The sequence below is a fragment of the Monodelphis domestica genome, chromosome 4 (assembly GCF_027887165.1).
Source record: "Monodelphis domestica isolate mMonDom1 chromosome 4, mMonDom1.pri, whole genome shotgun sequence".
In the NCBI taxonomy this organism is placed as follows: Eukaryota; Metazoa; Chordata; class Mammalia; order Didelphimorphia; family Didelphidae; genus Monodelphis; species Monodelphis domestica.
In genome coordinates, this window is record NC_077230.1 from 367,609,239 (window position 1) to 367,636,254 (window position 27,016).

Genomic DNA, 27,016 nt, shown 5'->3' on the forward strand with positions numbered 1-27,016 from the left:
GTGGTCCTACCGTGGAAACTGAATTAGGGAGCCCACGGGCGTCCAGAAACCGCGCAGGCGCAGCTGCTCTTAGAACGTGGGACTGGGTGGGGCTGAGCGGAAATCGAGGGTCTGCCCGCGCTTTCTTTGCTCGGCTTCCGGGACTTTCCCAAAGCTATGGGGAAGGCGTTTGATGTAACACTACAAGTATCAGAGTGGAGTGGGGCTGGGTAAACGACCCAACCTGAGGGCTGCTGTAGGCCCTTGTGGATGTGGGAACGGATGTGAACCTGACTCCTGGCCGAGGAGCCGGGACTCTTTGTGACACCGCTGGTATTCGTCTGTGGAGACCGGATGTGGGCGTGGCCCTGGAGACGGAGGAGACGGGGACTGATTTGGTTGTTATACGGTCCACATGCTGAGGCTCTGGGGACGGATGTGGCTGTGACACATTCGAGCCGGTGACGGGACGGATGTGGGTGTGACAACCCCCCACCCCCCCCGGCGGGCGTGCTCGCGGAGGGGACGGACCGGGACGCCGCCGGCGTGTGGGGGCGCCTCAGCCTACAGCCGGAGGCCGCGGGGATGTGGGCGCAGCTGTTGGACGCCCTATGGGCGCTGCCGCTGGAGAAGCGCATCTTCGCCGCGGTGCTGCTCTTCTCCTGGACGGTCTACCTGTGGGAGACCTTTCTGGCCCAGCGGCAGGTGAGCGGAACCGCGACCAGGAGGAAGGGGAGAAGGAGGGAGGAAGGCCGCCAGCCCTTCTCTGCCTAGGGCTGCCCGGGCCTGCCCAGCCCACGTGGGCCCAAGTTCCAGGCCGGCCGCACCCGGCGTGGGGCGGGAGGGAATCTCCGAGCGCTAGGACCCATCGCAGTCCGCCCTCTCCCCCACCTCCCCTTCCCACCCAGTGACTGGTCAGGCCTCTGCCTCTTGTCACCTCCTCCCCACCCCCATCATCTGCATGCAATTAGCGTATAGGGATAAGACCTGGATTCGAATAGCTGTCATGTTGTTCACTCTTAATATGACCTTGGCCATTCTCCTCTTTTTGAGCTTCCATTTTTTTTTAATCTCTAAAATGAGAGGTTTGGACAAAACACTCTCTGAGGACCCACAGCCAACTGTAAATCTATGATTCTGACTAACTCCAGTATGGTCTCTCCCTTACCTAATATCGGCACGTGGCTTCTTATCTAGCATAGTCATCATTCACTTTTTGTCAACTTTAGGTTCCTCTCAGTTATTTTGTCATTTAGTTAAAGAGAATATTATCACTTTTATGAGTCTCGAATCTTGTGTTCTTTCTGCTATATCAGTTTTTTTTCCTCTTCCATAACCTTATGAGGTCAGTAGGGTCAAGACCCATTTTGCTGATGAGGAAACTGAGGTCAGAAAATGATCTCTGGTGTAAGGCAGAAACTGAATGCCTTCCTGCCATAAAACACTGTCAACTAGAAGATTTACAGCTCTGACTTGGAAGCCAGAAAAACCTGTGGTTAAATCCTTTCTCTACCACTTACTTTCTTTGACCTTGAACAGTTTTTTTCTATCTATGCACCTCATTTTCCTCATCTGTAAAGTGTGGGAAGGGAAAATTGTATGATTGTTGACTTAGAGCTGGAAGGCACCTTATTAGGTCTAGTTTATCCCCCTCCTCTTTCAAATTAAAAAATCATACCTCCGAAAGATTTAATGACTTGTCTAGAAACTAAGTCAAAGACCCAAGACTTGAAACCAGGTCCTTTAATTCCAAGTTTTTGGGCTGTGTAGCCCTGGGGGTTGTGATTGGATGATCTCTTAGGTTCTCCAGCTCCTTTCTGTTTTATACGCCTATGATTTCTTTTGCTTTTCATCTCATTACACCTTATTTGTTAATGTGAAGTCTTAAGATTAGAAAATATTTCCTAAAGCCTGATATAAGCCTTTCAGTGTTTTTCAGGAGCTCACCTGCTTAGCATCAGTACTTTGGGGATGCAATTTCCTTGCTAGGGGTATTCTGTCTACTGAGGCTGATTATAACCCTTCTGTGACATATGATATCTTTAGAATTGTTGTAACTGAAAAACTCATAAATAGTAGTCAGTCTGTGGAAGGTCCTCTCAGAATTTAGTTAGTATGGGCTTCAGATGATAGGTGCAGAGTGCTTCATTAGGACCTGTCTTGATCTTTTCATTCTGGTTGAGCTGTCCAGAGCTTGTATCTTGCTATCCTAGCCTCTAAGGGCCCAGAGTCCCTTAAAAAAACAGTGGTGAAGGTCAGGCCATCGGGATTAAATGGCTTGCCCACCTATGAAGTATCTGAAACCAGATTTGAACACAGGTCCTCCTGTGGATAGGTCTGACACTGTCCACAGTGGACCTAGCTGCCCTCCAGGGTCACTTTTGTGCCAGGTTGGTGAAAGGACTTCAGACTTCAGGAACTTGAAAGGATTTTGTTTTTTAACCCTTATCTTCTATCTTGGAGTTTATATTGTGTATTGATTCCAAGTCAGAAGAGTGGTAAGGGCTAGGCAATGGGGGTTAAGTGACTTGCCCAGGGTCACACAGCTAGGATGTGACTGAGGCCAGATTTGAACCTAGCACTCCTAGTCTCTAGGTCTGGCTCTCAATCCACTGAGCCACCCAGCTGCCCCCTGAAAGGATCTTTACATTTCATGTGAGATACATACCATTTTCTTTGATGGCTTGTGTAGGTTATTAGTGAACAATGGCAATTCTATCTGTGATATTTGGAAATTTCCCTTTTAAAGTGTGAAAACATATTTCCACCATTTTCTCTCCTTTCAGAGTCTCCCTTTGTTTCAGCCTTATTATTTTTATGTGACTGTCTTATTTGTGTCTTTTATCTGGGAAGGGAAAGATTTACAGTACTAACTGTGGTTTAGTGGAAAGAGTATTAGAATTGAGTCAGTGAACTTGATTTTGATTCCTGGCTTTGCCACACCTTAAAACTTTAGGTGATTGTTCTGTTGTCCTTCAATTTGTCTTTCTTCAGGAGATTACAAACCTGCTTTAGCTATTTTGCTATTCAATTCAATTTAGCCAACATTTTTTATGAGTTTACAGTGTGCTGTAGATAGAGATGAATAGTTCCTGTCCAAGAGGAGTTTACATTTTATTGGGGAGTTGAGGTTCCATGTGCATCTTTATGCCTAGAAATACAATTTAATTTAAGGAAGTAGGTTACTATAACATTTGGAAATATTGGGAATTATTTCTTGGAAGATAGAGAACCTTGAGCTTGGCCTTCAAAAAAGATGAGAATTCTGAAGTGCAGAGATGAAGGAAAAGTATGTTCCAGGCATACTGATAGGAAGTGAAATACAAGTTGCCTGGAATTTAGAGTATTTGAAGAAAGATTTTATGAAATAAAGATGGAAAGGTAGACTTGGAATTAGATAATGGAGGACCAAGACCTCAAATTTCCAAGATCAGATGGTACAATGAATACAGCACTGGGCCTGAAGTCAAAGAGTTCAAATCCGGCTTCAGAAATTTCCTAATTGTATGACCCTGGATAAGTCACTTATTCTCTCTTTGCCTCAGTTTCCTCATCTGTAAAATGGAGATAATAACCATATCTGCCTCCCAAGATTGTCGTGAGGATCAGATGAGACATTTGTCAAGTACTTGGCATATAGTTGGTACTATATAAATGGCTTATTCCATTCCCCCTAGAGCTAGAATAGACCTTAGAGGTCATTTAGTCTGATATCTTTTTTTTTCCAGATGAGAAAATTTAAGGCACAAATAGTTAAATGACTTACCCAAGGTTACTTGGGTAGCAAGGAGCAAAGCCAGTGTCAATTGGTACCAGGTACCAGGGCAACACTTTGTAAACTATTCAGTGCTCTATGTTAGGTTCTTTGTCAAAGCCTTGTCTAATCTCAAATGTTTTTCTCATTAAATATATTTTTTAAGAGTAGACTGTATTTCCAGAAGTCTATATGTGTAGGGTATATGTATAGTTTAGCCTTACTTACATAACCCCTGGTGGCATGTTTCCCATCAGTGCAATGATGTGCATGAGTTTTGGCCATACTGGCCTGACAGTTCATTCCTAGACATCCATGAGTGTAGGAAAAGTTTTCACTAAAAATCTTGGCCTGTGCTACATCCTGAGGTCATGTAGGTTATGTTTGACTAACATGTCACATTAGAGATATAGGGGTTTATTTTAATTAAGTTGCATTTAATTAAATATTATAGAATCTTTGGTCTTAACTAATACAGAGCCTTCAAAATGTAGAGATAGTTTTTACATTTTTCTTGCTCTTAGACATATGCAGGTGACAGCTAATTACATTCCTCAAATTTCTTCCCTTTCACATAGTTCTTGGTTATGTATATGAACTGTCTATAATTTTTTAGTTTGGCTATCGCCAAACTCTGTGTCTGCTTCTCATTTCCAGTAGAATGTAAACCCCAGATGGGCAGGGATTATTTCACTTTTTGTCCAAGCTCCAAACATAGGTCTTTGTTCTGGGCTTCCTTTTCTCAACACACATTTTTCTTGATGATCACATTAGCTCCCATGGGATCAATGATTATTTTGATTAAGATAATTTCCAGATTTATAATTCTACTCTTTATTTCCTAACTTGTCTGCTTGATATCTATCTGGATAACCCATAAGCATCTCAAAATCAGTATGTTTGAAATAGAACTCATTACCTATAACTACCTTTTCTCCAGACTTAACTTTTGTCAAAATACTTCCAGTTACTCGAGTTCTTAATCCTGGAGTCATCTTCAGATTTTCACTCTCCCTCCCCTTTACTGCAATATCTAGTTGCCAATCTTGTTAATTCTACCTCCACAACAATTCTCTCATCTATTACCTTACTTTTGTTCAATGCCTCATCAACTTTTCCCTGGGCTGTTCTCAAAGCTTCCTAATTGTGTTTTTTATAGTTAATCATTTCCCAGGTCTCTCCAATCTGCTCTCCAAGTGGTTGCCAAATGATAGTAGTCAGACCTTGTTACTCTTTTTTTTAATCCTTATTTTCCTGTTTTAATAGTGATTTTAAAGATAAGAATGGAAAGGGCTAGGCAATCAGGATTAAGTGACTTGCCCACTGTCACACAGCTAGAAAGTGCCTGATGTCATATTTGAATTCAGATTCTCTTCTCTCCAGGCCTGGTACTCCAATACTCCACTGTGCTACCTAGCAGTCTCTATGTTACTTTCTTCCTCAAGAAAACAAAAACTTCAGTGGTTTTAGGTAAAGAAGTAGGCTTCTGTGTTAAGCATTTAAAAGTCTTTTAGACTGGTTTCATAGTATTTCACTTCGATATTCTACCTAAATTTGTCGATTTGCTTTATATAGCACAGAGGGCATTCTGTCTCCCATCTCCTCACTTATGCTCATTTAAGAGTTGTTAACCTTTTCCTGGAATTTTCTTCCTCATTTTCATCTTTTGGGATGTATGGCTCCTTTCCACATTTGGCTACCTCCTACACAAAGCCCTTCATTCATCTATCCAGTTAGTTCCCCCCTCCCTCCCTCCTTTTTTGTCTTTATATATTATATGAATATATAACTGGTAAAATGATTTTCTTTTTAGGCAGAACCTTTTTCTGTTTTGTTCTTGCTTCCCCAGCATTTAGCACAGGGTCTTGTGCATAGTTAGTATTTAATAAATACATATTAGTTTGTCTTTATCCTCAGCAACTTGTACATATTAGCACTTAATAAAATATTTCTTTGTAAAATTATGAATTTACTTCATAAAATTTAGAACATACCTAGTTCAGCCCCTCCAGTTTGTGGATGAAACTGCTGTTTGACAAAAATGCTATGTGTTTTAGGCAGCAGTCTGCCAGAAACAATTTTATTAATTTAACATTAATTTAAATCCAAACATTTATTCTTAGAGAAATGCCCGAACTGCAATAGTCCCATGGCTTCCACAAGGCAATTTGGGCTAACATAGGACTTGAGCCAGGAAAATGTCACAATATAATAAAATTCAGTTTTATTCCACCCAATAGAATAATAGTCTCTTAAACTTTTCCTAATACTCTTTCTTTGACCATTCCACTTGAGGATTCTCTTGCTCTCAATATTCTGATCCCTTCTGAAAGAGTAAAGAGGTTCTAAAAAAGTACAGGAGTTAAAGCAATGATGTCTCTTCTCCTTGGTATTATTTAGTATTGTTTTAGAAGTGTTAGAAGGAGTAGTAAGACATGAGGAAGAAATTGAAAGTGGAAATTTAGGCAAAGTGAAGGTAAAATAAAAATGTTCCTTTTTTGCTGATGGGATGATGGTTTACTTACCAATAGTATTAATTGAGACAATTAATATTTCTGAAGAGGCTCAGATTAACTAAGTCCATACAAATCAAAAGTGTTTCTGTATGATAATGACAAAATCTGAGAGGCATTAATAGAAAGGAAATCCCATCTAAAATAATTACAACACGAATAAATTGTAGATCAATCTCATCAAAGCACACAAAATGCTTTTATAAGTTTAATTATATGTTCTCCTTTAAAGAAATTTAGAAATAACTTTAATAGCTGGAGGAATATTTAGTGCTCATGATTGGACTACATTAGTATAAAAGAAGGGACAAGTACAGGTACTGCCATACCAGTCAAATTATCAGATACTTTACAGAACTTAGTAAAATAACACTAAAATTCATTTGGAGAAATAAAAGACAGAATATGAGGGGAAATAATGAAAAAAAGGTGAATAGCATTTCCAGACCTCAAATGATGTTATAAAAACAGCGGGCATCAAAAATATTGGTATTGTTTAGAAAACAGAGTAGATTAATATAAGAGAACACACAAAGGATAATTAGAAAATGAAATTCAATAACCCATAGTTTGAAAATCAGAAAACACAGATTCCCTAGGAAAGTAATAGTAAACCTCTTTCACAAAAACTGCTAGAACAACTAGAAAGCAGACTGGTAGAAATTTAAGCTTAGCCCAACATATTTTGCCATAGTTCACAATGTTGTTATCCTTCATTTCAAAGAGTATCAATAACATCAGGGGTGTTATCTTGACTTGTGTGTGAACTAGATTTAAGTGAGGCAGAGTTGCATGCAATCATCAGTTGCACTCTTTTCCCAAGTCATCAAAATCCAGTGGCAGGCCACAACTACAAGACCCCTGATGATGGCCTGGCGTGCAGTGGATGACCTTGGTGTTTTTGATGTCTGATTAAGCTCTTAAGTACTACACATTACTTACTTTAGTTGCCTTCATGTCCATTAGAACAAATTGTTCTAAACTAGGGGAAGTCTTCATGTGCTTGGAGTAAATCTCAGTTTTGTTTATCCTGTCTGCTGAGTCAGTTTACTGGGGTGTGGCTTTCGTGCATGCTATAGCTTCTTGAAGCCACAAGTGAAAGTTGGGTAAAAGATGGACACCAAAGGTGGATGAGCAGCCCTGAAGGAGTTGACATAGGCCCTCACACTAGAGGAGTTAGTCCTCCCTTAACACTCCATAGTTCACAATAAATGGATATATGATCTTAAGATTAAAAATCATACCATAAATAAATAGGAGAAAAGCAGATCATATACTTTTCATAAGGACAGTTAGTAATATTATCAATATTCTATACTTATGTGTTCTCATGTAGATTAGATTAAATAGATAATTGATTGGACCTAGTCTTGCTGTCAAGATATGACTATAAAAGATTATTTTTGAAGTTAGCAGGTGGACTGAGATTTGAATATTTCATTATTCTTGTCACAAATTTATTTCAGAGACGTGTCTACAGAACCACTACCCATGTACCAAAAGAATTAGGACAAATCATGGATTCAGAAACGTTTGAAAAATCTCGACTTTATCAGCTGGACAAAAGTACTTTCAGCTTTTGGTCAGGACTATATTCAGAAGCTGAAGGCACTGTGAGTATTCCTTTAAGAAAAACTAATCTCAAATAATTTTAGCCTAATTGTAATGTGTTTGATTTCACATTTATATAGCACAAATGAAAATAATGAGTTTATATATCAGAAGATGATTGTTTAGTGCTAACTCCTAAGCTAGTTTGGTTAGTGTTTCCCTAGGACAGTTAGTCCTTGACAATCAGAAACTGCAGGAATCACCAGAAGTGTACTCTTCCTATTAATTTGGCCTTATATCCTCTACAAATAGGGCTTCTGGAAGATTTTTCCTATAGTACCCTGAAGTCAGGTAAAATTGTCTATAAACATTTTCAGTTACTTTTAAAATTTATTTGATACTCAATCCTGAGAGTTTCCTTTTTAGGCTTACTGAGCCATTTAACCTCTTGAACTTAAAATTGTTACTACTGATAAGTAACAGCTAGAGAGATTAGAAATGTGTGTAACAAATAAAATGTCATAAAAAATGCTTTTGGAGAAAGGAATGTAGAAACATGATATTAGTGAAAAAGGGACCCTGGAAAATGCTATACTTAAGTCATCCTTTAGAATCTAGACCAGAGTAAAAGAGAGAACTAGCTGTGAGCTGATGTTGAGAACCCCCTCCCCCCAAAAAAAAAGAATTTGGCAGTATTGAAGTACTTTCTTATGGATTTGAGGGAGATTTGATTAAGAAGGTTCAGGACACCCTTACCATACGTCTAAGCATTGGGAAAGTTTGTTGTTTATTGGATATTTGACATGGCTTTACTTCAGTCCTGAAGAAGGAAAAAAGATCCATCTGTCCCTAAACTATGTAAAACTGGTGAAGGGAAAAAAGAAGGTGATTTATAATGGTGCTTGGGGGATCAGGATTTCTCTTTGGTAGTTTATGATTAAATGGAACTGTTAGTAGTGTGGTGTTCATTAATTAAGACAATTTATACATGTGGTTCGGGGAGCATTGATTATTGCGTTAAAGAGACATTATACATTTTGGCCTCATTAATTCAGGGCAAGGGACCAACTGAATTACCTGTATGATTATTTCAAAAGTCAGTTGTCAAAACCTGGTACTATTTATCCAAGCTAGTAGTTAAGGGAATAATAGTAATGTGAATCATACTAAATGTTGATTCATTTTATTTGGCGTAAGAGAAGTATTTATTATGCCATTTGTGGTGTCATGCTCCAGGAGAAAATAGAGAAAGCTATGATCTTAGGACTAGTTAGAAGGTTCATTCAGTATCATCTAATTTACCTTCTTATGCATATGGAGAAAGAGACCCATAGAGATTAAGTAACTTGCCCAAGGTCATTCAGACAGTAAAGGCAGCAGACTCAGGATTCAAATTCAACTCTTCTGACTCCAGATTGTGGAACATTTTGAGATGCCAAATTCAGATATTTTTCTCTGTTTCTCATATGGAGTCAGAAGATCAGGGTTCCCAGGAGCATTCATTCAGTTTACAAGCATTTTTTAAAGTGACAGGTCCTGTGTTCAAAGCTGAGGATTCAGATGCTCAAGGAATAAAATAATACCTACTCTCAGGGAATTTATATTCTAGTAGGGGAGACAAGAACAGACTTAAGTATATGTAGAATAAATATAAAGAGAATAATACAAATAACTGCCAAGTAGTTAATTACAAGGTACTTTGGGATGGTGGGCATATAGCATTCAGGGACTTGGAAAGGGCTTCATGTAGAAGGTGGTACTTGAGATGCCTATGGTCACCCAGCTGGCACTCATTCTAGCTTTTTATCCTTTTTGATACTCTGCCTGTCACATAATAGGCTGCCTCTCACAAGTAGCTAAGCTAACACATTAAAGCTGTGTTCCCTTTGGGTGTTTCTCTATAACAAATGAGGAAAAAACATTCATTCCTCATTTATTTTGATGAAATAATTGTGATTTTGGAGGGGGGTAAGCACCAACATTTGGAATATTTTTCCCTCTTCCTATTGGAGGAAGCCGTAATTGAAATTAAGGTAAACTGAGGCACAAAGTTCTGAGTACATCCAGTTTAGTGGTAAGGCTTGCAATCATCAATAAAAGGGCTAAAAAGCTCCTCAGCAAGCTAAGAGACTTTGAAAAAGGGCAGACAGATCATTTCTAAAGATAAAAGGAGGAGCATCTAAAAAAAATAGAAGGCATCTTAGCTGGGGAAAACAGTATGATTAGGTATAGAGCCAGAGGCATCATAGATGTGGGGGAACAATATGATAGACTGGCTATCAATTATACTAGGCTAACAAGAACCCCTCCTTCATTTTATTGCTATAGTAAGCTCATTGGTAGTGTCCACCTACATGACTAACTAATAGATAACAGATTTCCTCTAATTGGTCAAGGACTCCTAATTTTATAGAGATCTCTTAATAAAAGTGATTTATAGGGAATTTAATTTTTTTTAAACCCTTACCTTCCATCTTGGAATTAATACTGTGTATTGGTTCCAAGGCAGAAGAGTGGTAAGGGCTAAGCAATGAGGGTCAAGTGACTTGCCCAGGGTTACACAGCTAGGAAGTATCTGAGGCCAGATGTGAAACCAGGGCTTCCCATCTCTAGGCCTGGCTCTCAATCCACTGAGCTACCCAGCTGCCCCTGGGAATTGAACTTTTAAACTAACTCAGTGGGGAAGACTGAACTCAAACTGTGAACTTCAAAACTTACAGTAAGACAAAGAAACCTGACTTAGGAATAGAATTCAATTGCAAAAATAGAGACATCAGCTTGATTTTCTTAGTATTAGCCACCATTCTCCAGGGGTGAGATAGCACCTCGGAGGAAATACAAACCTAACCCTAAAAACCTTTAAAAAACAATAACTATGAATGAAAGGAAACAGTAAAGGAAAAGAATGTCTAAAGATTGGGTTAAAGAGCCATAAAACTTCTTGATGAGTGGGGTGTCACACCCAGATCATGTAGCTAACCAGGAGTTGGACTAGGTTAGCAGTCTATAAACCAAGGTTTCAATGCCAGATCCGACCTACCACATGTTTTGATATAGTCTGTGAGCTAAGAATGGCTTTTATTTTTTAAATATGGTAACCCTTATTTAAAAAGCAAACTTAGTTCTCAGGGTTAAAAAAAAAGCTACCAACTAATTTATCTCTTTCGAAATCCTATGATTTGTGAGCCCTAGCAGGTAAATAATCAGAAATTGACTTTCTTTTCTTTTCTTTCCTTATATTGCACTTAAAAATTTATAACATTGAAGTTTATAGCATTCTGTATTTGAAACATTCCTTCATAAAAAAAAAAACAACTTCACATTAAACTGCCCTTGATGGTTGTTTAAAAAGCTTAAATTTTAATAATAGCTTAATTAGGTAATAAGCTGTTTATGTTGAGGAACTGTACTTGGCTCTAAAGATGAAATATACCTCCCTCCCCTCTAGAAATTTAGAGTCTAATGGAGAGAATTAAACAAGTTAAGAATAAGAGAAAATTAATTGGACCAAAGTAGATACAGTGGTCTAGGAAGAGTTGAGGAAAAGATTACTTAAAACTTGGGGAGAGTGGTAGGAGAAAGTCAAGGAAACTGCATCATATTTGTGAGCTGGGGAGGTAGATTAATGACCCCTCTAGAGATCAATGCCTATGGCTGTCTAACACTGGATCTACATGACCACAGGCAATACTCCAAGAGGACTATGCTCTTAATGGGAGGCCATCCACCCTCCCCCCAATAAGCTGTCATCCATCTCTCCCAAATGGAGACTTCTTTTTTTATTGTCACACAAACCCCACTTCCATATTGGTCATTGTATGAGTTTCATTGTAAGAACAAACTCATACGTAACCAAAACCCCTAAATAAAAACATTGATGTGAAAGATGACTCCTATAGTTCTTTTCTGGAGGTGGGATAGTATTCCCCATCTTGAGTCTTTTAAGGATTGTCCCATATCATTGCATTGCTGGGAGTAACCAAGTTTTCACAGAGAATCATTATACAATATTGCTATTACTATGTACATTGTTCTCCCTGTTCTGCTTATTTTGCTCTGCATCAGTTCCCACAGATCTTTTCACCTTTTTCTGAAATCATCTTGTTTATCATTTCTTATAGCACAATAGTATTCCATTATCAACATGTACCAACAGTTTGTTCACCCACTCCCCAATGGATGGACATCCCCTCAATTTCCAGTTCTTTGCTTCTACAAGAGGAGCTGCTATAAATATTTTTGTGCAAGTAGATCCTTTGTCCTTTTTTATTATCTCTTTGGCATACAGATCCAGTAGTAGTATTGTTGGATCAAAAAGTATGCACAGTTTGTAGCCCTTTGGGCATAGTTCCAAATTGTCCTCCAGAGTGATTGGATCAGTTCACAACTCTACCAACAATGCATTAGTGTTCCAATTTTGCCACATCCTTCCAACATTTACCAGTTTCCTTTACTGCCACATTGGCCAATCTGGTAGGTGTGAGGTGGTACCTTGGCATTGTTTTAATTTGCATTTCTCTTAATCAAGAGAGATTTAGAACATTTTTTGACATAATTATTGATGGCTTTTATTTCTTCATCTGAAAATTGCTTGTTCATATCCTTTGACCATTTGTCAATTGGGGAATGGCTTGTACTCTTATAAATTTGACTTAGTTCTTTATAAATTTGAGAAATTAGACCTTCATCAGAGACATTTGTTATAAACATTTTTTCCCCAGTTTGTTTCCCTTCTAATCTTGGTTACATTAGTTTTGTTTATACAAAAGCTTTTTAATTTTACATAATCAAAGTTATTCATTTTACATGTTATAATACTCTCTGTCCCTCGTTTGGCCATAAATTCTTCCTTTCTCAAAAGATCTTTCAGGTAAACTATTCGGTGTTTCCCTAATTTAGTTATGGTATCACCCTTTATGTCATATATCCAGCAAATGGAGAGTTTTCCAGAGCAGGAATATTAAATCTGATTGGATGACCTGAACTTTCAGAGCTGATTGGAATTTTCTAGGTGTAGGAAATTCCACTGGCAGGCCTTCCCTCAGTACCCTTGAGTTAGCCTAGAGGCCTCAGATGTCAGTTGGGTCATGTACATGTGAGGAATCCATAGCCTAGAGGTGGGAGTCTGGTGGTGCATAGCAGAATGACTTGTGATTTGACTTCAGATCCAGTCCTTTCCTCCACTAATGGTACATTATTGCCTCCTCAGGGTTAGAGATCTCACTCTGCAGAACAATTGCTAGAAACAACTGCTGGTGACTGAGTGCCCCATTTATGCCCACCATTGCTGAGTTGTTGACTGCTAGTTCCTGACCTGGTTTTAGCTCTCCCTTTTCTACATTCTAATCAAAGCAGCTCACAGAGTGATTTGCCTTTGTTTAGCCCCACTTCCTATGGCCAAGCAAACAGATGGGTACTCTTCCTGGGATTAGAGACTTGGAACATGGTATGTCCCTTGGCTTGGCTTTGAATCTCAGCACAAGGTGCTCCTTGTTCTAATGAGGAAGACAACAAATATATATATATATGTATATACACAAGGATATTCAGAGTAAATATAAAGAGAAAAAAATCCAAATAAATCTAGATAGTTTGAGAGGAAGGACACTAGCAGTTGAAATTTAAAAAGATGGTGCTTCACATGTATCTTAAAGGAAGACAGGAATTCTGTGAGGTGGTATCAAATAGTAAACTTTTGTTAAGAACCCACCATATGCCAGGCACTGTGCCAAACTGGGGATACAAATGGGAAGAAAGCTGTGAATACCAAGGTTGATTGAATCATGCAGACAGATGAGGTTTTCCAAAATAATGATGAGCTTCCTGGGGTTTAGTGGAGAAGTCAGAGAAGTCCCAAAAAAGGGAAGGGTGGGGTGGAGGGTTAAGAAACAAGAGCATTCCAGGCATGGGGAAGGTGAATGAGTTGGAACTAAGAGAGTGCAGGATTGAGGAATATGAACTGGAAAGATAAGTTGAGGTCAAACTAAATATAGGAATTTTTATTTCATTTTAGAGCTAAAAGGAGTCCAGTGGAGTTTATTGACTAGAGAAATTGTATGATAAGAATATACTTACAGAAAATTACTTTTATAGCAAGGGGGGGGAGGGAGAATGGACCTTAATGGGAAGTCTTGAGTCAGGAAGACCAATTAAGAGGCTGTTGTAATAATCTAGGCAAGAGTTAATAAGAGGGGGCAGCTAGATGGCTCAGTGGATAGGTTCAGGCCCGGAGTTGGGAGAACCTGAGTTCAAATCTAACCTCAGACACTTCCCTAACTGTTTGACCCTAGGCAAATCACCTAACCTTTTTTTGCCTACCCCTTGCCCTTCTGTCTTAGAGTTGTTACTAAGAGAGTAAGGATTAAAAAAGAAAAAGTTAATGAGGGACTGAACTTGGGTGCTAGCTGTGGAGAGTAGAGACCAAATTTAAGAGATGTTGTGAATGTGGAAATGACAAGATTTGGCATTTGATTAAGTATGTGGGGAAAGGGAAAGAAAGGAGTCCAGGGTAAGAGTACTATTATGAACCCAGGGACTGAAAGAATAGTGGTAATTCCAGGAGAGATGAGAAAAGAAGTTTGGAAGAGGGTTGTATTCAAACTCTAAATTCTGTCCTTTTTAAAAATAGACTCTTAAAATTTTTAGCTCATTCCTTTGATAATAAGCCTCACTTCTCTTTGACCATTTTTGTTGATATCCATAGACCTTTTCTAGTTGCATTTTATTTTATTTTTTGAAGTATGGCATCTGGATTCACATGGTTAGAAGTTCCAACAAACAACAGGATTTTCATATGTAGTAAAGTATTTTCTTTTGTGTTCATTTCCTTTTTAAAGATGTTCAACAATTAGTTGGGCTTTTCCTGATAGCTGTCATTCTATCTCTTCCACTCTACTACGGTCTTTAAGAAAGTTGACTACACTAAGTGCTTCTCTTATCACTCTTTCCTAAACCTCTTTAATCTGGCTTTCATCCTCATCATTTAGCAGAAACTGCCCTCCCCAAATATCAGTGATCTCTTGCCAAATCTAGTGACCTTTTTTCAGTCCTGATCCTTCTTGATGTTTCTGCAGCATTTGATGGAACAAATGATGTCCAAAGTCACCCTGGCATCCAGGTCTTGGAGCTCTATCACCTATGCCTGTAACTGAAAAGACCAAATAAAACAGACCCAAACTCTAAGCCCAATTCTCAGGGCTCTAGGGCCTAAAGAGAAAAGGGAAGATAGCCATTTCTCCTCATTGCTGAGTTTTTCTGGTCCCACCATCTGCCTTCCCTTTTAGATTACCTTTCATATGTTGCACTTAGTAATTTTAATTTGTATTTTCTCCTCTATTAGAGTATTTATTACTTGAAGGCAGAGACTACTTTTTTATACTTCTTTATATTTCCAGCACTTGGCATAGTGCATAGACACATAGAATGTGATTTTTATATTTAAAAACAAACAGCAACAACAACAAAAAACCCTTTACTTTGTGTTCCAGTAACAATTCCTAAGACAGAAGGGCAAATAGGATTAGGTGACTTGCTCAAGGTCACACAACTAGGCAGGATCTGAAGTCATATTTGAACCCAGGTCTTCCTGACTACAGGCTTTGGTGCTCCTATCCACAGTGCCATCTAGCTGCCCCACATAGTACATGATTAATAAATTCTCTCTTTAAAAAAATTTTTTAAACCCTTACCTTCTGACTTAGAATCAATACTGTGTATTGGTTCCAAGGCAGAAGAGTGGTAAGGGCTAAGCAATGGGGGTCAAGTGACTTGCCCAGGGTCACACAGCTAGGATGTGTCTGATTTTAGAATTAATACAATGGGGTGCTAAGTACCTATTAAAGGTCAGGCAACTTGTAAACTTGCCAGGAGCAAAGAGGTGAAAACTTATTCAGAAATTTTTTCTGATTCAAACTTACTAAAGGGATTAGTAGACCTAGCTGTGAATTCAGAATGGGCTGTCCTTTGGAAAACGTCTACTGTGATTGTTAGATGGAAGAACTTAGGGGAGGTGACATAGGAGAAAACCCCCTATATAAGAAAAAGCAGAATCTCTTGAAAGTCAATCCTTTTGGAGAATCTCTTGAGAGTGGCTCTGAAGAAGGGAAGCTCTTGGAGGACAATCTCTAAGGAGGTCTCGCTGGAGCTCCTCTGAGGGGATTCTGTCCCTCTGGAGGCTCTTGAGAGAGGCCCTTTGAAACAGTCTCTGTGGCTGGAAGGCTCTTTGAGGAGGACTCTGGCTGGAACTCTGAGGAGACTGTCACTAGAATCCTTGCTTAGACAGACCTTGTGGTGAGTGATAAAAGACTGACTGACTGATCTCTCTCTCTTAAGACTCAGGTCTAGGCCATGTTGGCTTAAGGCCCTTCATACTTATTTCCTTTTTCTCTCTTTCTCTCTTTTCTTTAAATTCCTCATTGTATTATTAATTAAATTCTCTATAAAAACCCAGTTGACTTGGGTATATTCATAATTGGGAATATTTCCCTGGCGACCACCTTATATTTGATTTGAAACAAGACACTAGTGAAAACATATTTTCTGCAGTCACAATTTACTCTCACCCACTCTTATATCTACTATAATTTATATCTTCCACTATTTTACTAACTACAGTTTACAACCCTCAACCATTTTTAATCACTACAGTTTGTCTCCAACTATTTTAAATGTAACACGGAGGTCAGATTTGAATCCAGAACCTCCCATCTCTCAATCCACTGAGCTACTCAGCTGCCCCCTGAGTAATAAATTCTTGTCAACTGATGTGTAAAGGAAATATCCTGACAGTGGATCCCAACTCCTTCATGGATTCAAATAAAAGTGTATTGAGGGCCTATCAGGCACATAGCCATGATAATTGCTAAGAAGGATCCTTGCCCTTTTGAAGCTGTGTCTGATTGGGAGAATATGACACACAGACAATTACAGTGCAAAACAAGTCACAAGTGAGTGTCATGTCAGAGAAGGAAAAGGATTAATCAGAAGGAAGATAGTGCCTTAGTAGCAGCAAAAGCTGAAACTACTCTGAGCATTCTTCCAAAACAATCTTTAAAAAGTGCCTCAAAATGATAGGAAGATGAATCAGAAGACATCCTGGAGGAGGGAGCCTTTGAATTAATTGTTAAAGTGTGGGTAGGAATTGTCAAGTGGCATGACATGAATAAAGGGAAGGAAGCAAGAGCATGTTTTCAGGGCAGTGAGTATCCTTTCTGACTAGTGCTCAGAATATGTAGAGAGAAGGGGCATGAGTCTGGAAAAGCAGGGTGGCTTGAGATTGTAAGGGGTCTTGAATGCCAGAACTGTTTTAACTTTGTATCATAGAATTTCAGTGTTAGACAGGGCCTCAACTGCTCTCAACTGCCAGCCAATTTGTACTTCCAGACAAATCTCAATTATAATATACTCAATAATTGGTCATCCAGCCTTTAGTTCTCCCTAGGGAAGAAATTCATCATATCCTGAGGCTACCCATTCTAATGTTGATGGATCTAATTGTTGGAATTTTTTCCTTTTATCAAACCTAAATTTATATATTTTGCAACTTTTACCCATTGCTCCTATTCTTTCTTCTGGGGCTAATCTCCCTTTCACCTGACTCATTTTCATTTATTTGGACACCAAGATCATACTTCCTTAGGGTTTTCTCTTCTCTGCAACCAGGAGGATCCTTTCAGTTCATCCTCATGTATCATGAACTTGAGACCATTTACCATTCTAATTGTTTTCCTCAGGATGCTCTCTAATTTATCAGTGCAATGCCCAGAACATGGTTCGAACATGGTCAAGTAGAGTGGGACTGTCACCTCATTCTTGGAAGTTATGCCTCTTAATGCTGTCCAAGATCCCTTGAGCTTTTTTGTTTGTGCACATAATGGACTAATTGAGCTTACAGTCTCCCAAAACCCTTAGACATTTTGATCAAAAGTGCTATCCGTGATGCCCTCATTTTGTTCTTATAAAGCCAATTTTTTATAGTTAAGCAAGAGACTATTTTTGTTCCTATTAAATTTCATTGGATTAGATTCAACTCAAATTTTCTGCTTTATTGAGGACATTTAATGACCTGCCACTGTTATCTATCCTTCCTGGCTTTGTTTTATTTAAAAATGTGATAAGGCCATGTATTTCTTCATCCAAGGCATTGAAATAAATTATAAACACCACAGGACCAAGCACAGATCCCAGGGGTATTTGTAAAAAGATCTCTTTTTAAGCTGGCATGGATCTATTAATGTACTGTTCTTTGAGTCTGGCCATTCAGTCAGTTCCAAATCCATCTAACTGCTATCATATAGCCTACATAATGCATATTTTCTACAAGAACAGCATGAGCTATCTGGCCAAAATCTGGGTAAATTGTATCTCTGGGATTTCCCTGATCTTTAACTTTAGTAACCCAAAAAGAAAAGGAAATAAGGTTATTCTGGCATACTTTGTGTTCTTGTTGAAGCTGTTTGCATGATATCTTGATTTCCTTTTTTAGATGTCAGCAGTTGAGAATCCCTGAAGATGTTTGAATTCATGAGAGATATGACCAACTTTGTATATTAGGAAGCTTAGTCTAGTATTGGTCTGAAGGGGCTAAATGATTGGGGAAGAAAGAGGGACCTGGAAGAGCAATTGAAGTAGCCCTGGCAGGTGGTAGTAAAAGCCTGTCCTAGGCCGTGGCAGTGGACCTGTCTCTGGAGGGTAGTGAGAGAGAGGGAGGACTATTATAGAGACAGAATCAATTGCTGGTGTTTTAGAGTTCAGTGTTCTATATAATTTGGATTTTTTTCCAACTACATTGCATTGTACTTGCCTACACTGAAACTCATCTGCCATTTTCTGCCCACTCATTTAGCCTAAAAAAGTCTGTGCAGTTTATTCCCTTATTTCTGTCTTCGTTACCTGGAGTGACACCAGTGAGCTTATACATTTTACTGCATAATTCCTTTCACAGAGTGTTTCTCAGGACACTAAGTAAGGCCACCTATTCCTGGAGATGTCTTTTTATCCCACTCTGTTTTCTATATTTGAGCTAGTTCTCAAATCTCAAAAAAACCAAACAGACCAGTCTTAGGGACTCAGAGGCCTGGTTCTATTTCCTTCCCAGTGCTATTTCTCTGGGTGTGCTGCCTGGATTGATCTCTTACAGGCCTCTAACTATCCTCTCAGTCTCCATGGTTTTGAAAACATTCCTGCTTTTAAAAAAGATTATGCTTTTGTACATGTGCCCCCACACTGAAGTCAGTACTTCAACCATCTGCCATCACCTCTTCACTCTCCCCCACAAACTTCTCTACTCTAATGAACAGATCACCTAACCAACTTTCTTTTTTTTTTTAAAACCCCTTACCTTCCGTCTTCAGATCAGTACTGTGTATTGATTTCAAGGCAGAAGAGTGGTAAGGGCTAGGCAGTGGGAGGTAAGTGACTTGCCCAGGATCACACACTAGGACGTGTCTGAGGCCATATTTGAACCCAGGACCTCCCATGTCTGGGTCTGATCCTCTATCTACTGAGCCATCCAGCTGCTCTCATCCCAGCCTACTCATATAAGAAGCCTTCCCTGATACATCTAGTCTGTAATGATCTTTAGTCTTAGAAATTAAACTGTGTTTTAGACTCTCTGATGCAGTTGTCATCAAATATAGTTTATAAGAATGACCATGGAGGTAGGAGCTATATGCTAGTTAATCATTTAATCACCTGCATTGCTGATCACAATGTATCATATGCAGAAGACACTTAAATATTTTGTGTTGTGCATGTTTTTGGTGTTAGGAAAGTAAGCTCCTCATGAGTAGCAATTGTTTCAATTGTTATATCCTTCCTTGTATGTATGTGTATGGGGTGCTCAGGGAGGGGTAATATCTCTGGTATGGAGGGCTTGTCGTGCCCTTCTAGGGCAGCTCTCCAGCCTCTGACCCTCACCTGACACCCAGCTCTCACTTGTGGCTCCCAGTAGCTGCTAGCATGCGGCAGCGGCCACACCCCGGGCAACAGCTTCGACAGGCTGGCTAAACCTTGTGAGGGTAGCCATCGGGTCGTCGACCCCTGGTGAACCAGGGCTTTGCTCACCCAGCATGTGAAGACTGCTTCGGCGGAACAGACGGAACAAACCAATAAGAAGGTTCAATGGCTGAGATGGCAACGCAGCAAGGCACTGTGGAGTGCTTAGGGCGTGTTGGAGCACAAAAGACAACATGGCCATCCAATGCAGCTGAGGAAGTCTCCAGGTGTAATGACTTTTCGTGCCATTGGACCCAGGCTTCCAACGCCGAGAGAGCGGGACTGTCTCTGTGCATCGGCTTTTCCACTTAAATCTCCTTCACGCACAAGTGTCTTTGTGCACAAAAACGCACAAAGACAATCGTCATCCTCGGTTCAAGAGACAACCAACAACATATACCCTTCCTTAGTGTTGAACACAGTGCCTAGTATGTATGAATAACTTAGTAAATGCTTAATTGATTGATCTTCATCAAATATATTTTGAAACTAAATGTATTGTCTGCTGATTTCATGCAAATTTATTCCCTTGGTGCATTTGACAGGTATGATTCTTCTTATGAAAACTTAAGTCATAAGTGGATTAGACTATCAAATGATAGTTTCATATACTTTCAAAAAATAGCTAATATACATTTTCTTTTACAGATTATTCTTCTTTTTGGAGGAATTCCATATCTCTGGAATTTTTCTGGAGTATTCTGTAGGCGTGCTGGATTTGGACCAGAATATGAGGTACTTTTTCTTAAATCTAAAAAATGTCATGTCTTTCCCCTCCCCCCCTTTTTGGCATGCATTAGTCTATTCCAAAGTTTGTCATATTGGTAATTAAATCTTTCATTATTTATAGTTTGGACTTTGCCTGGATTGACAATGAGATGTAGGGCATTTTGCCATGAAATAGCTATTTCATATTTCAATAGCTCAGCACCATAGCTGTGCAGGGATGTGGGATATCAGCCCAGAGTAGAATGGGAGGAATTTGTGGAACAAGGAGCCCTCAGGAAGCGGAGCCAACAATGCCCCAAATAGAACCACATTGGGATTCAGGAAGCACAGGGAAGCTAGCAGTAACAGAAATGACTTGTAAAAGAAAGAAGCTTGTTGGATTATAGCAGCCAAATGTTCTCCCACTTCTTCCTTAATTTATAGCAAAGCCACAAGCCAAAAGTTAGAAGGGCCCTCAGAGGCCACGTATTTTACATTTGAAGAAACCTAGAGCCAGAAGGTCTGAGGCACACAGGTTAGTAAGTGGCAGAACTTGGGCTCTTTGACTCCGAATTTCAGTGTCCTTGTTCTTTCCACTGCATCATGTAGCCTTCCTGTGCCACTCTCTAGGAAGTCCCATCTGGAACAGAGGCTGTGTTGGGTCTTAGCAGCCTCTGTCACTTCCAGAAACTAGACTTCACAGGGTTTGGGTCAGAGGATATACCTGAACCTGGGAATCCAAGGGCAGTGAGAACAAAGTGATTATTGAACCACTGAACAGAAATGGTATGAATGTTATATAATTCTGTAAGCAGTTTGTAATTCTGCTTTAATTTAAATTAAAGAAATACAGAGGTTTGTTCATTTGGCATCTTGGCTAAATTTTTCTGCCTACCTTAGCAATTCCTATGGAGCATTGCAGGTTCTTATCCAAACATATTTCTTTTCCCTGATCCTGGCAGAAAGAACTATACTCCAGGAGAGAGGGCAATGGCAAGGGAGGGAGGAGGAGAAACTCCTGAGCTAAGACATTATTAGATAGTTCAACCTGGAATAAGTAAAAGCACCATTAATTTTTTTAGAAGGTAGTCTCATTGTGCTTATATACTTAGGTATAGATACAAGCATACAGAGATAAAAGAGATGGTGATAGTATTTGTGCTTTCAGTATAATATAAATATCTAGTTTGTGATGCCATTATTTTTGAAAAATAAAGAAATAATTATCCTAAAGGTTCTTGTGGACGTGTGTGTGTGCATGTGCATGTGTGTGTGCGCGCGCGCGCGCGTGTGTGTGCATGCGAGTGTGTGTGTGTGTGTGTGTGTGTATGTGTGTGTGTGTAAAATCCTCCCTAAGAAGATATCTTCAATCTACTTTCTCAAAAGGGAAGAGCAATAAGAGAGACTAACAAATGAATGGGTTTTGAAATACTTGTTCTTTTGCTAATAAATCTATGCTTTTAATAAGGGAGAGTACTTACAATTATGTCTCACATTTTAATTTTAAGTAGCTAACTGATAGAGGTAACATTTTAGGGAACTACTTTCTATCTTAGCAAGGCCATAGCTCCAGAAACAAATCTTTTTCAAAGCAAGACAGGATATTAGAAATTAGTAAGCAATAGGGTAGGGTGTACAGTTTTTATTAATATAAAATTAAAAGAAGTCTCCTTATAGATGGATGGGTATGCATTTGCCTTACTTATTGTAAGATAGAGGGATGTGTGTTGTCCATCCTTTAGGACTGACTGCTACAATAAGATCTTAAGTAAAGTGAAGTGTGTAAGGTTCATTAATAATTTTTTTTGCGGGGGAATCACTTTCTTAATCTGTATACTTCTCTTTAACCTCTGTTTCTCCTAAGCTAACTTTGTTAAATTGAGTAGTTTTGAGGCATGAAGAAATAAGCTTTATTTGTACTGAGATGTGTAATTTCTCACAAGAAAGCATCCTACATTTGTGAAGCAATTGAAGTACATGTCTATAAAAATAAATGGGGATGAAAATGAGATTTTGAAAAAATTACACTTTTACAAATATTATCTCATGAGATTCCTATAACAACCATGCCTCAGATACTATTATCATCCTCATTTCACAGATGAGGCAGCTGAGGCAAATAGGTTAAGTGATTTGCCCAAGGTCACCTAGCTATTGTCTGAGTCTGGATATCTTTTTCTTTTAAACATTATTTTATTTGATCATTTTCAAACAATATTTTCATTAGAAACAAAAATCATTTTCTTTTCCTTCCCCCCTCCCACCTCCCCTCGCATTGGTGATGCATGATTCCTCTGGGTATCACATGTGTCCTCGATCTGAACTCATTTCCATCTGAGACTGGATTTTAACTCATGTCTTTCTGACTATAAGCCTGGCACTCTATTACCCAGATGCCTCACGTATGTGTATATATGTGCACTTTCTAAACCATACAGCACTATACATACCATACAGTGTACATGCTAGCTATTGTTAGAGAATGTGCCCTGATGCTCCATGAGTATGCAAGTACACAACTAGAACTCAACCCTCAGTCTCCTGACCTCAGTTTATTGTTCTTTGCACTTTATCCTCCTGCCCTTCTGAGAATTAAGTTACAGTTTTATTTTATCTGTGTTTCTCCTTTAGTTTTAGAGAGAGGGGAGGTTTTTCCTCTTTAATGTTAAGTTTCTTGTCTTTACTCTTGACCTCATTTCTTTTCTTTTTTTTTTTAAACCCTTACCTTCCATCTTGGAATCAATACTGTGTATTGGCTCCAAGGCAGAAGTGTGGTAAGGGCTTGGCAGTGAGGGTTGAGTGACTTGCCCAGGGTCACACAACTGGGAAGTGTTGACCTCATTTCTTTTTGCTTCTTGTGTTTGCTTCCACTCTGACCTAGTCTTTTCAGCCTCCTTTGCTAGTTTCTCCTTTTCCTCACCTTCCCCAGGTGTGGACATTCCTCAGTACTGTCTTCAATCATTTTCTTTCCACCTCCTTTGGCAGTCTCATCCACTTCCTTTGGCCTTAATTGGCTTCAGTGTATAACCTCCCATACCTTCACCTCCAGCTTGAACTTGAGCTGAGCCTGAGCTCTGATAAAAGAGGATTCTGAAGAGCAGGGGTGAGGAGGGAGGCCTTTCAAACTTTGGGGATGCTGCTACAGTAGTCTGGGAGAGAAGAAATGGAGGCCTGAACAAGAGTGAGAGAGAGTTATGAATGAATGGAAAGATGGGGACAAATGTAAGAGGTACTATGGAAATCAAATAAAATGCACTTGTATTTGGCAACTGATTGGATGGTGGTAGCAGAATGTTGAAGAAAAGATGACTCTCAGGTTTTGGTCCCCGGTAACAAGTAGAACAGTACTTCTATCAGTAGAGGTAAGGAAGTTGGGAAGAAATTGCTATCTTAGGAGAGCATAGGAGAATGAAGTGCCAGTGGGACAGAGATGGAAACACACACTTGGAAATGGAAGACTGAAACAGGCGGGGGCGGGGGGGGGGGGGGAGGGATCTAAGGCCAGATATTTGGACTTCATCTGTGTAAAAGCATTATTAAGCACATGGCAAAGATGAGAGATGGGGCCTAGGCCAGAGCCTTGGTCATAGTAGGAGGAAGATGGACCAGCAGAAGATACCAAGAAGACCAGCCATACAAGTTGAGAACATAGGAGCCCAGGGAAGAGAAGCTCTCCCTGGAGGAGAGGGTAATCACTGCTGAGTGTTGCAGAAAAGCTAAAGGAGAGTGAGGATAGAGGAGACCATTAATGATCTTCAGGTAGTGGGGTGGGTAGTCAGATTGCAGAGATTTGGTAAGAAATAAAAGGCTGGTGAGATAATGGAGGCAGTGACAATAGATGGGTTTTTTCCTGGGATTTTAGTATTGAAAGGAAAGAGCTATAGGATGATATTTTAAGGAGATAACAGGGTTGAAAGAAATCTTTTGAAGAATGGAGGAAGCATCAGAAAGTGAGATAGTGTTCTGGAGAGACTAGTTTAACAGGGCCCAGAAATGATTGTTGGGAAAAGTTCCCAAAGGAGAAGGGAGGGGATAGGATTGAGGACATGAGTGAAGGTAGTTAACTAGCAAAAAGAGAATGGCCAGCTCATTTTTTTAAGACATAGGGGAATTGAATTGATATTACATTATAGAAATAGTGATTGTCTTTTCCTGTTGTCCTTAGATCACTCAGTCCTTGATGTTCCTGTTTTTGGCCACACTCTTCAGTGCCCTCACTGGCTTGCCTTGGAGTCTTTATAATACATTTGTCATAGAAGAAAAGCATGGTTTCAATCAACAGGTATAGTAGAATGCTTTGCCACTGTTCATTGTCACCTGGAAAGGACCTTTCTTCTTTTTTTGTTGTGCCAGGGGTCTTCAGTTTTATTTAAACATTCATCACTTAATTTTTACATGTATTATCACTTCTGTTGCTTGTCTACACTGAGAAAAAATGAATAGCAGGTGTGACAAACATTGATGTTTTCCTTTTGTTTTTTTAAACCTTTACTTTCCGTCTTAGATGTATATTAGCTCTAAGGCAGAAGAGCAGTAAGGCCTAGGCAATGGGAGTTCAGTGACTTACACAGCTGGGAAGTTTCTGAGGCCATATTTGAGCCTAGGACTTCCAATCTCTAGGTCTGGCTCACTGAGCCACCTAGCTTCCCCCTGTTTCTTTCTTTCTTTTTTTTTCTTTTTGTAAAAATTCATTAATAAGTTAAAAAATTTCTCAAGTGATGAATTTCAAACCATTTTTTTAAGGTGTAAGGGATACAAGCAACAACAACAAAAAAGAACTTGGGTCAGAAAAGAGAGGACCCAGTCCTACTTGAATCTTACTATGGAGTGGCATCCTCTTTCATGACACTACAGCAAATAAAGAAGATAGTTATTTCTTTACATTATTCTGGTTATTGATAATTACAATGTAGAGGAAAGGGGTTATCACCCTGGACTTTGAAGGTATCCTTAGGGTAGGATCATTGCATGCTATGTTTAATATTTTGCTCAGTATGTCAGTAATTCTGGATTTCAGCAATGTGGGCATTCTCTTATATACCTTGTAAAACATCTTAAAACCTTGCTGTTGCCAGATATATTCAGCATCTGGTGACCATCATTCTGCCCTAAGCTAGGCTGACCCTCAGACACATAGATGTGGGTAGTTCTCCTCTGGGCCAGAATCCTCTCCTGCTCTGTTGGACCTTCGAGAGATTATACTTTGCTGCTATGTCCTTAGAACCTAGGGGCACTTGAATGGGAGAGTAATTGACAGTACTTTAAACAAATAGTTGTATTCATTTGGTTATTTAAAGAGTAAAAGTAAGGTAGCAGCTTTCTGTCATGATTTCTTTTTTCAGACCTTAGGGTTCTTCGCAAAAGATGCTCTCAAGAAATTTATCGTGACTCAGTGTATTTTATTGCCTGTTACCTCACTACTGCTTTATATCATTAAAATTGGAGGCGACTACTTTTTCATCTATGCCTGGCTGTTCACATTAGTTGTTTCTTTGGTGAGTAAAGTGTTTCTGTTTTTCATTAAAAAAAAAAGGCATTCAACAAAATAATTACTGTAACTTTAATTAGCATGAAAACTACCTTTTCTTTTGAGAGTAATCTTTAATGTGATTGCATTGGTATATTTTAAATTTTTCTTTATTCTGAATTTGACTAATACCTCTTTGAGAGAACATTACCATTTTAAAAATCAAATCTTTACTATGTACAACTTGCTTTAAATTAAAAAAATACTTTCTTTTTTTTTTAACGAATGCTTTTTATTTTTATTATTTATTTATTTGTTTATTATTATTTTTTTAAACCCTTACCTTCCATCTTGGAATCAATACTGTGTATTGGCTGCAAGGCAGAAGAGTGGTAAGGGCTAGGCAATGGGGGTCAAGTGACTTGCCCAGGGTCACACAGCTGGGAAATGTCTGAGGCTAGATTTGAACCTAGGACCTCCCATCTCTAGAGCTTACTCTCAATTCACTGAGCCACCCAGCTGCCCCATTTTTATTTTTTCTTGATGATATTTATAAACAATTTTTAGTATTCTATACGTAGAGATACGTATGCATCAATATGCAAAATGTATTTCCATATTAGCCATATTGTAAAAGACAAAAACTATCTTTAAGGAACAGGTGAAATTCAAGTGAATGTTATTTAACTCTCCTGTTAACTCATGTTTGCCTGGAACACTAGGACTACCATGACTAATCTTAGAATTTTAAAAAATTTCTGTTGGCTTTTTCTGTTAGTTCTTTTCTTTCTAGGAAGGAGAACAAGCCAGCAAAGGAGATTAGTGGAATGGAAACAGAGAGGGTAGAGTATCAAGGAAGGGATGATTAATCATGTGAGATGCAGTACAGAGGTCACCTGGGAAGAAGAGGAATGAGAAAAGAGGTCATTTACATTAGACAACTAAGAGATCATTGGTGGCTTCAGGGAAAGCTCTTTCAGTAGAATGATTAAAAAAAAAGGAGTAAGGTGTGAGTGAGTGAGTGGGGAGGTAACATTTCCATATTGGAGA

General features: G+C 39.1%; 1 protein-coding gene across 4 annotated transcripts in view; it reads left to right on the forward strand.

The window, feature by feature from the left end:
* The first annotated feature begins 111 nt into the window (after positions 1 to 111).
* Positions 112 to 27,016, forward strand: part of ZMPSTE24 (zinc metallopeptidase STE24) — a 62,881-nt gene continuing 35,976 nt past the window's right edge. Inside the window, exons 1-5 of one of the 4 annotated variants that reach the window (XM_056795221.1) lie at positions 112 to 684; positions 7,713 to 7,859; positions 20,440 to 20,526; positions 24,665 to 24,781; positions 25,842 to 25,994. In XM_056795221.1, the coding sequence (XP_056651199.1) occupies positions 565 to 684; positions 7,713 to 7,859; positions 20,440 to 20,526; positions 24,665 to 24,781; positions 25,842 to 25,994 (624 nt within the window). In that variant the 5' untranslated portion in view covers positions 112 to 564. The remainder of the gene's footprint in view (positions 685 to 7,712; positions 7,860 to 20,439; positions 20,527 to 24,664; positions 24,782 to 25,841; positions 25,995 to 27,016) is intronic. The other 3 variants (XM_007492852.3, XM_007492851.3, XM_001381168.3) reach the window with 3 other exon arrangements.